The sequence below is a fragment of the Trypanosoma cruzi genome, genomic scaffold (genome assembly GCF_000209065.1).
Source record: "Trypanosoma cruzi strain CL Brener 1047053517057 genomic scaffold, whole genome shotgun sequence".
In the NCBI taxonomy this organism is placed as follows: Eukaryota; Euglenozoa; class Kinetoplastea; order Trypanosomatida; family Trypanosomatidae; genus Trypanosoma; species Trypanosoma cruzi.
Genome location: NW_001849518.1, coordinates 47,572 through 57,603, shown reverse-complemented (window position 1 = coordinate 57,603; position 10,032 = coordinate 47,572). Strand labels below are relative to the sequence as shown.

General features: G+C 50.8%; 4 protein-coding genes across 4 annotated transcripts, besides 9 other annotated features; all 4 read left to right on the top strand.

The window, feature by feature from the left end:
* Positions 1-10,032: a sequence feature (heterozygous, Esmeraldo-like haplotype).
* On the top strand, positions 347-4,864 carry Tc00.1047053511133.30 (hypothetical protein, conserved; the record flags this gene model as incomplete). The annotated part of the gene is made up of 1 exon (XM_801199.1): positions 347-4,864. The coding sequence occupies one exon, from the start codon at positions 347-349 to the stop codon at positions 4,862-4,864; it is 4,518 nt and encodes a 1,505-aa protein (XP_806292.1).
* Tc00.1047053511133.20 (thymidine kinase, putative) lies at positions 5,293-6,540 on the top strand (the record flags this gene model as incomplete). Its single annotated transcript, XM_801198.1, has 1 exon — positions 5,293-6,540. The coding sequence occupies one exon, from the start codon at positions 5,293-5,295 to the stop codon at positions 6,538-6,540; it is 1,248 nt and encodes a 415-aa protein (XP_806291.1).
* Positions 5,315-5,336: a microsatellite.
* Positions 5,370-5,389: a microsatellite.
* Positions 5,563-5,595: a microsatellite.
* Positions 7,031-7,052: a microsatellite.
* Positions 7,079-7,228: a sequence feature (A-rich).
* On the top strand, positions 7,423-8,037 carry Tc00.1047053511133.10 (hypothetical protein, conserved; the record flags this gene model as incomplete). Its single annotated transcript, XM_801197.1, has 1 exon — positions 7,423-8,037. One exon carries the CDS (start codon positions 7,423-7,425, stop codon positions 8,035-8,037), a length of 615 nt encoding a protein of 204 aa, XP_806290.1.
* Positions 7,480-7,528: a microsatellite.
* Positions 8,393-8,416: a sequence feature (AT_rich).
* Positions 8,422-8,443: a microsatellite.
* Positions 8,452-10,032, top strand: Tc00.1047053511133.4 (DNA repair and recombination helicase protein PIF1, putative; the record flags this gene model as incomplete). The annotated part of the gene is made up of 1 exon (XM_801200.1): positions 8,452-10,032. A coding segment is annotated over one exon (1,581 nt), but the record flags the coding sequence as incomplete, so codon positions are not given.

Here is a 10,032-nt window from a genome sequence, read left to right as displayed (position 1 = left end):
GGGAAAAGGGGGGGGTGGGGGGGGGGGGGAAACGTGTATGAGCTAAGAGTTCAATGTAAAACTTATATACAATTCCAGCGAAAAGAAGCGGATCCATCTAGACAAAAGGTGAAAAGGAAAAAGGGGCTGGCGTCTTCTTGTTTCTTTTTCTTTTTTTCTCGTGTTTCCCACACGGTGGGGTAATTTTTTATACGGTACTCTTTTTGCAACCATTTCCGTATTGTCCTGTTACTTTGCGCTGTTTGTTTGTTTGTTTATTTTTGTTTTTATTAGTTGTTGCCTCGAGGCGGAGTGTGTGTGTGTGTTGTCCAGGGACACAAAAGAAAGTCTTGTCTTGGGGAGGGCAATGGCGGAGTCGGGGGCGTTGGCTCGAGGACGCGGTCTCCGCTCCGTATCGGCAGGAATTCGATCGAAGCGTGCAATTCCGACCGTTTCCGTGACTGCGCAGAGCCATTCCACCACCGCATGCAATGTGAGCGCGGGCGAGGACGGGGATACACAAGATGAAACGATGGCACTGCGAGTGATGCTGCAAGAGCGCACGGAGCAAGTGGAGCGGCTCGAGGCGCTTGTGAGCGAAAAACGGCTTATTCAGCGATACGACGACGTTCTTGAGAGGCGCATGCAGCAATATGAGGCGCAGTTGGCGCAGTTGGCCCTCGCGGTGAGGGGAAACACGCCGACACCCAGTAATAAAAAGCCGTTGGGGAAAGAACGGAAGGATCCCGCGGGAGAGGTGACGAACAAGGGGTCGCCGCTTTCCGTGCGTGAAATCTTGGATGAAGTGCATCAGATGCGGTATGAGAAGCACCGCCTGGAGGGGGAGTTGGCTAAGAAGGAGAGCGAATTGAAGTCCCTCCGTACGGAACTTGAGCACGCGCAGAATCTCGTTCAAGTCGGTGAATTACCGTTAAAAACGGACTTGGCGGGCACAAATGCCTCTTGCAATGCGAAACCCACGCACACATCGGTTGTGAATGAGGAGGTTGTGTCTTCCCTCAGGCACCAACTGGCGGAAGTGCAAGAGAAATTCACCCGCACGGAGGCAAAACTTGGAATGTATCAGAAGGAATATCGCACGCTGCGGCAAACTGTTCGTGAGAGGGAAAAGGAACTTTTAGAGTGCCAGCGCAAACACCGAGACGCCGTGGGCATACGATCAAAAGACACACCGCATTTAGAAGTACAGGAGTTTCTTTTAGACCAGTGGAAAGATACGAAAAATATGGTGTCATCACGTCACCGCATTTTTTTTCGTGGCGCGGAGTGGCTCCAGATTTTGAATGAGAAACCCGAGGCAATGCGAACTGCCTTTTTGAAGGATGCATCTTTAGAGTTGTGCGCCCCCTGTGGATTTATCTCCGTTGTGGAGATGCAACCAGGGTCCGAACTTGTCATCATTGAGGTGGAGGTGCGCCGTCCCTCTCAGCTTCCTGACGATAAGGTGGAGTTATTTCTTCTGCACTGCCCTTTTGCGGAGATGCAGCGGCTAGTGGAATCCCGGGATGAGCCCAAGGATGGCTGGGACAGGGTGCAAGAGCAGTTGACTGAGGCACAGAGGGTCATTGCGGAAAAAGAGAGGGAAGTTGTGGAGCTACAGAAAAGACTGCAGCGGGCGGAAGCACTGCTTGCCGAGCAGCATGTTCAGCGTGACGCAGATGACCGATGGGTTCATGCGGCCCTTGACGAAACGGAAAAGACAGTGTTGGTGATCTACAAGGAGCTCAAGGATCAGTGGGAAAAGGGAGAGGGACTTCAGGCACAGCTCCAAACCGCCACGGAGTCACTTGCGGCTCGGGAAAATGAACTCGCTGAGCTCACAGTTCAACTACAGACCGCAAATGCAGGGGCGCAACGACAGGAGGAGCGTGCGGCTCAAGAGCTAGAGGAAGTGCGTCGTAGAGCCTTTGCGGAGCTTCGTGATGTGGAGGATAAAAGACGTCAAGAAATATCAAAACTTCGGCGTCAACAACAGCAACAAACTCGACAAGCAGCAGAAAATTTGCGGCTGGTTACACATTCTATGAGACTTGATTGCGGTATGCATGACGAGGCAGCATTGGCGTCCCTGGACTCCAGGGGCAATGAAATTCTGCGGGCCCTTCTGCTGAATGAAGCTGCTCTTGCCGCCAATGCCATTCCGCGGACAGTCGTTTCGCTTACAAGTAGTGGGAACGAGCTCCGGGCTGAAGTGCAACTGCAAGTCAACGCCTTTGCCGTAGATAATGCAATTGTGGCCGAGAGTGTGCGACAGTGTCGAGCCCCCACAGCCATGCTCTTCTTGCAAGAATGGCTTGGTGTAAAAGAATTGGCAGAATGCCGCAACCGAGAGATTCAACGCCTCACGCAGGAGGTGAAGGCAATGAGTAGCAAGGTTGAGGAAATTCATGAGAGAAACGCGCACATGATTTCAAGAACGGAGGTGAGCCTTCGCGAGGAGCGGGATAAAGTTTGTGACTTCGAGAGGGAAAAGGCAGCCTTTGTGGAGGAACTCGACCGCGTCGGTGAGGCTCTTGGAACGCAAGACGCTTCGCTTCCCCTCCCAGAGCGTGTTTCCCGTCTTGTCACGGCAATTGCAGAGGCAGAGAAATTGAGGAAAGGGCACGAGACGAGGTGGCACGCTGAGCAGACGCGGGTGCAGTCCCTCGAGAAGAAGCAGCGGGAGATGGAAAAGGATCATCGACATCTTGTGGAGATGCTGCAGGAGTCAAAGCAGGACTTGGAGAATGCCACAGAGTCCCTGGAGACTTTGCAAAGTGAGCACCAGCAGCTTCTTAAAGAATATGGCTCTATTCAAATGCTGCTAAATTCGCAGCAGGATGAAATGATAAAGCTGCAAGCAACACGGCGGCATAAACATTATTTTTGGCCAAAGGGAGTGGATCACTGGACCTCAACGCGTGTGGCTGAATCGACCGAAGACCCTGAAGAGTTGCAGCATGACGTCATAGTTGCGCTCCGCTGTGCGTATGAAGAATACGACGAACTGTACGAAACATTAGAGAGTTCCATCCAGCAACGGAGGAAAATGGAGATTTTAGAGCGAGAGAAACTGCAGGGACGTGAGGCGGAGTGTAACGAGCTTAATCAGCAGATCGCGGCGCTGCAGAAGGAATTGCGGAAGCACCAGGAGGAAGCGATTGCTGTGGAGTCCACTCACGAGCGCAGTGAGGCCGAGCGTGACGAACTACTTAGCCGCATCCAGAAGGAAATGCAGGCACTCTCCAGAAGGCTAGCAAAAAACGATGCCCTGCAGCGAGAAACCGAGTCGACTAAAAAGGCACTTGAAGAGCAGGTGGTGTGGTTGCAACAACAATGTGAAGCGCATGAATCTGAGCGGAAAAAACTGCAGGAGGCATCCGCTCTCGTGGAGAATGACCGATCTACCATGGAAAAGAAGTTGGAGGAATTACAGAGGGAAATGGAAAGAAGAAGTAAGCGGGCGGAGGAGATTATGCGGCAGCTAGTGTCTGAGGAAGATGCACGTCGTGCCCTGGAGATGGAGCTGGCAACGCTACGCCGGTCAAATAAGACACGAAAAAAAACAAGTGGGTTTAGTACTGGAGAGAAAGAAGAGGAAGAAACCCAAAAAAAATTGGGAGCGGCAACTGCGCCCGAATTAAAACGACTACGCGAGTTTTGTATGCATGCCCTCAAGTTGCCCTTGACGGAAAAGCAGCAAACACTCGGTGACATCGTTGCCTTCATGGAGCAGAATTGTGTGTCGGCGGTGGAGGAACAAGAGAGTTTGGGGGCAGCTCTCATTTCTATGAGCACCGCATCCAAGCTGCTAAGAGAGTGCGTTGCCGCCGCAGAAGAACATAAGGGAGGTCTCATTCATAGAACTCCAGCTTCAAGGAGTTCAGCTAACGGGTCTTCCGTTGATAATTTGTCTGCCTTTGGTCGCTCACTCAGTTACAGTGGCGGCATTGTATCGGCGGCACACCCAGCATGTCCACCTGTACTTGCCAGCAGGAAATCCGTCACACCAACTCCTTTGGCACGAATAGCGAGTGCCCACCAGCATCTGCGGCAGCAGACTGTAAGTAAGCGTACGCAGCCACAAGATTTGGCTTCGACTGCGACGGAGGTTGTGTGCTTGGCCCAGGTGCTCAGCGGTGTCGTGGCGCACTGGCGAGACAACGAGAAACAGAGCGCGGCACGAAGGAATGAGATGCCGAAGAAGTCTTTTGCCCCGTCAAAGGAGTCAGGCCAAACGCAGCATGCCAAGTCCAAGCCGCAGCAGGAAACTGGACGGCAACCGGACATTGAAAATGAGGCTGCTGTTCCAAAGCCCGACGGCAATCATGACTTTTTGCGTCGTAGCCGCGCTCATGCGTTGTGTGTTGCGCTTTCCGTGAAGGATCATTTAGACGACGCACTGACCGCACTGCAGTCGGTGTTGGAAGTCTTCCGCGAGGGCAACTACGCCGCGAAGGACCGCTTTGAGGTCGACCCCATCCACGACCTACGCATGTCGGAGGGGTGTGTTGTGTACGCGCTGAAACGCATTTCACAGTCTGCGGACATCCTCTTCTCGCGGGGGGAGCGACGTGAGATTGAGGCAAGACGGGGTGCGGACTACTTCAAACCTCCCGGGGGATTGCGCAACGTACCCTCGCCGAATGCCCGCAACATATTACCGTCGAAACACCTATCAAAAGAGCCGAGGCGGGAGTGTGACGGTCTGTTGCCTTGCGAACTCAACTTCTCGCCTTCTCCATCAACGTCGCCAAACGGAAAAAGGGGTGTTGGCAACTGCGATGAAGGCGTCACCGTGGGCTTCCGGCAGCACATGAATGCCGAGGACAAGCAGCTCATTCAGTGGGCCCTTATAGAGGCTCGTCGGCGCAGGCAATGCTGAATGTGAATAAATAAAAGGAAGCATATCGTACTTTTTTTTTGAGGGTGGGGGATGGGGGGTGGAGTAAAGAAAGAATGAACAGGAGAATGAGCGGGGAAGTATCCATGCAGCAGTTGAGAGGGCAATCAAAAAGAAGATTGAGCCGGATGGTTTGTCTTCGGACGTGTTACTCAGACCCCAAAAAAAAAGATGGATAGAGAATTTTGAAGGCCGGGGGAAGAATATTCACTTCCGGGATATCCTGTACATAAACATGTATGAGTGTCCATGACGTTTACATTTTATTTTTATGGTGATGGTGGTGTTTTTTTTGTTTTTTGTTTTTTGATGGTGTGTGTTGGATCTGCCATCGTTTGTTTCATTAGATATTATTTTTGATTTGTTTTTAATTTATTACCCGACATCTGTATGAATATATTTATATATACATGTGTACCCTTCCATCTGTCGGTGTGTGTGTGTGTGTGTGTGTCCGCATCACTTTCTGCAGCTCCCGCCTCGGGGAGGAAGGGAAGGGAAGGGAAGAATGCCTTGCCTCCTCCATCGCTAAGGTTGGATGCATTGTACGTGTGAACTATGTGTTGCATCTAAAGAAGAATGAATTTTACACCCCTTTTTTATATTTGTTTGTGTGGGTCGTAGATTGCACTCCCACACATCGTTTCACTTTGTTGTATTTGATATTTGCTTTTCCACCGTTCTTTTTTTTCTTTATTTTTTTTTTTTTTTTTGTAATGTTTGCCTCCCACACGTCGACATGCACGCTGAAAGTGCACTACGCGGAGGATCAACGCAATTTTCGATTAGCGTTTGGCTTTTGTGCTTCTTCAATTCAACAATTACTTGCCGACACTTCACTGCAGATGATGCTGGAGAACGAATCGCACGGTCACATTGAACTCATCATTGGCCCCATGTTTGCGGGGAAGACGACGGAGTTGATGCGCCGCGTTCGACGCGAGTTGTTTGCGAGGCGCTCGTGTTATGTCATCAAACACTCCCGTGATGCGCGCTACAGCCGCGAGAGCGTGTCGTCGCACGACAAGCTGCTGCTGGGCGCCACGGCGGCCGTTGCGGAGTTGCGCGAGGTTGGCGATGCGTGGTGCCCGTACGATGTCGTGGCGGTGGATGAGGGCCAGTTCTTCCCTGACATCGTTGCTTTCTGCAACACCGCCGCCGACGCCGGGAAGACCGTCATTGTCTCCGCGCTTGATGGCGATTACCGCAGGCAGCCGTTTGATGGCATTTGCCGCCTCATCCCGCTCGCGGAGTCCGTAAAGAAACTCACTGCGGTCTGCATGGAGTGCCACTGCCGCTCCGCTTCCTTCACGTACCGCACCGTCTCCTCCGAAAAGCGGGAGCTCATTGGCGGTGCTGACATGTATATTGCCGCCTGCCGGACGTGCTTTGTCACCAAGTCGAAGAAAAGGGCGGAACTGGAGGCGAAGGGCTCGGTGCAGACACCGGACAAATGCTCCGACACCCCCGCTGCGGAGAAGCAGAAGGGCGAGCAACGCGAAGCAGAGGAGGACCCCATCACACCCCCGACAACAATCGCAGCAGCGGAACCCCCACTTTCCGCGAGTGCCGTCCGCAAGCGGCCCGTCGGTGTGGATGGAAATGTCCCTACCGATGCTGAACGCTGCACATCAAAGGCACGGCTGGAGTGTCACTAAGTATCCGGCTGCATGCCGCGCATAGACACGAAAATAGATCCCCTCCCCCGAATTATTACCATAGAGAGAGAACACTTTTGTAACACGAGGAGTTTTTCGATGGTCACTTCAGCACCACCTATTCCCTTCTTTACTCAACACACACAACAGAACAAAAAGTTTATATTTATTTCTACTTAAAGAAGATGGGAAGAATAACAACACAAAAAAGGGAGAGAGAGAGAGTTCTCTTTACCCTAATAGGTTGAGCGCAATGAAAATGCGGAAAACGATGTGAGGATCAGCAGTGGCTGCAAAGACATGCTTCTAGATGAGGTGCGAGCCCCCTCCAGAGAAGAATCAACACAGACGGAGGAAAAAAAGGGAGGAAGGCTGGGGACCGAACACACAAGAAGCAGGAAGGGATGCAGGCAAAGCAAATAAGATGATGAAAAGAGCAGGTAAGTTGGTCCGTGGCTTCCACCGCACCCATTTGCCTTTTGCCAAATCATATTATTATTATTATTATTATTGATTGTGAGGTCTTGGGTGTCACGCCTTTTTTTTTTTTTTTTTGTTTTTTTTTTGTTTTGTTTTTTTTGTTTGTTTGTTTTGTTTTTTTTTGTTTTGTTGTTAATGTTTTTTGGTAGTGATGATTAAGATTTTTTGTTTCTTTTTGTTTCTTTTTTTTTTTTTTTTTTTTTTTTTTGGCAGCATTTCATGGATGACGATTTTTATGCCGCTTGTCTGTGGGAGTTACACTTACGGTTGTGTGCCCCTATTGGAGCATTTCACTTCTTTTCTTCCCGGTTGTTGGTGTTTTATTTCCTTCTCGTGTCACGTTTTTTTTTTTTTTGGCGTGTACGGCGTAGTGTGCCCCGCGAGAATAAGCGGGGGAATTGAATGAGACGACTCCACCGGTTCCTGCTCCGTCGGGGGTACAATTCAGAGGGGGGAATCACTACCAATACGACTACTAGTAATAGTACTACTAATACTACTGCTGCCAATGTGTCCAATGCCACGACGAGATTGCAGTCAAACACTCATCCCTTGGCGGGACAATCAAAAGGAATGCGCAGGCCACCGTCTTCGTCGTTGGGATCCACGGCGGAGAAGAGGGTGATTGAGACACTTCGAAGTGATCTGGCAGCGGCGCAGTTGCGCATTGCGGAATTGCAGCTGAGTCAGTTGGCGGTGCACGAGGCGTTGTTGCGTCGACTGGAGGAAACGGACCGCGCAGCGCACAAGACAGCGACGGAGCTGCGGTACACCGCATTGGCCCTGCAGTGCCATTATGATCTGCTCGAGACGGAATTGCGGCGTGCTTTGGCGTTGGGGCCGCATTCCACAACTACAGAAAAGGAATGTGCGGCTGAAGACATGGAGTTACTTCGCCAAACCGCCATTGAAGCCGCCTCGAGAGAAATGGTGCGTAGAAATATTGGATTTCGTGTGGAAAAAGTATCGGAAGAACCAGCGGCGGTCTCAAGAGTCACCAGTGACGTCAATTTATGAGGCTCCTTCTTGTGTAATTGCAGGGTTTACGAGTGAAATGGCTGTAGAGAGGAGGCAGTGGGAAGGGACAGGGAAGGAGCTGAGTCACTGCTCATGTTGTTTATGTCACGTATGCTTCTTATTCAGTCGCATCAATTTTCCTTTCTCTTTTTCCACGTTTTCGTGTTTCTGTGGGTGTGTGGGTGACGTGAAGGTCAAAGGGTGAAGGAACGTGCTCTGTATGCCTCTCCAACTCATACACAAACACACACAGATATAGACACAGTGGTATATTACTATTACTATTTTGTTGGACGCAACTGTGGGTGGGAAAGAAACCGCAGTTTGTGTTTGCATTTCCACATAGACAACAGGCAATTATTTTTTTTTTTTTTTTTTAGATCTAAAAAAAAAAAAAAAAAAAAAACATCCTTTATGACGTCATTAAAACCGAAAATGACAGTTTCCGCCGTACGGGGCCGCATCCTCGTGACAGCAGAAGACGGTGAGCGGATAGGCCAGTGGGGAGGCACGGAGTGTTTTCTCTCGCGGCAGTCTGGGCTTGGTCCATGTCTTGTTGTCCGCTCCAGTCGTCATAAGCGCCACGAGGGGACATTCTTTCAACTGGTTGGACTCCGACGTGTGTTGTCGACATATGCCATGGAGGGAAAGCTCACAATTATGGTACCGCATGAGCAACGGTTGTGTACCGTGTTTATTGAGACAGTGGCGGATGTGGACGCCCTGAGGATTATGGCTGCCTTGCTACAGGACCGCAGTCATTGGAAAGATATTGAGAAGAATGTGGCGTGCAAAAAGGGTCGAGCGGGACGTGGATCCAAAGCAAACGGACAGGGACTTCGTGATCCAGGCGCGTTTGCCATGCCGGAATGGGATAATAAAGACTTTTATATCGATGATGCTGCTGCTCCTGATGGTGACGATTCTGGCGTGGTCATCAATGATGGGGGTAAGGTGACAACGCCGACATCTAAAAAGGTAAACATGTACCCCAAAAATACGGTTTCTACACATTCAGAAGTGGACGCGAATTCAATGGCGTCCACAATGGGACGTGGACCGAGTGAAAGGGTGGCACCATCCAAAGAAGGTGTGTCATGGACGGTAGAGCAGGTGCGTGCCGTTCAGTTGGTTCGCACGGGGAGAAATGTCTTTTTGACAGGATCGGCTGGCACAGGGAAAACCGCATGGCTTTTGCATCTGCTGCAGCATGTCTTGTCAGGCACTGAGGGCGTTGTGGCAACAGCTACCACCGGTATTGCCGCTCGCATCATTGGTGGTCTCACAATTTATGCGTTTTCTGGCATTGGTCGAGGTGATGGCTCATTTGACAAGATTTATCGCCGCGTCAAAAGTCGCCCGGAGGTGGTACGAGCATGGCGGCAATGCAAGACACTCATCATTGACGAAATCGGAGTCCTCCCGGTAAATATTTTTCTGCTTTTGGATGCGATTGCCCGACGAGTGCGTAACGAGCCTGATACCCCCTTTGGGGGTATTCAGCTTATCCTTCTTGGTGACTTTCTGCAGCTTCCTCCTGTAGACTCCTCCTCGGCTGTTTTTATGAGTGAGGATCGCACCGAAGAAAAGAAACCTGAGTCAAACTGGTGCTTTGACTGTCCTTTGTGGGAAAAACTGCGGCTTGCCGCCGTTGAGTTTCGTCAGAACCATCGTCATGAGAGCGACCCAGTCTTTGCTGCATGTATGGAAGATATTCGATATGGGCGGTATACTCGACGTGTGGAAGGCCTAATATCGACATGTCTTGGTCGACGGTTGAGCGATCGATTTGGTGTTAAACCTACCGTCATTGTGGCGCGCCGTCAAAGTGCCACAGCGTACAACATGGAACGTCTGCAGTTACTGGACGATGTCAATTTTCATCGTTATGCCTCTGAGGACTACGCCTCAACGCCCGGATACGATTTGGATAAGGAAGTTTCTCTACTGCCTTTGCTTGAGTTGCGTGTCGGGGCACAGGTGGTACTGCTTGCC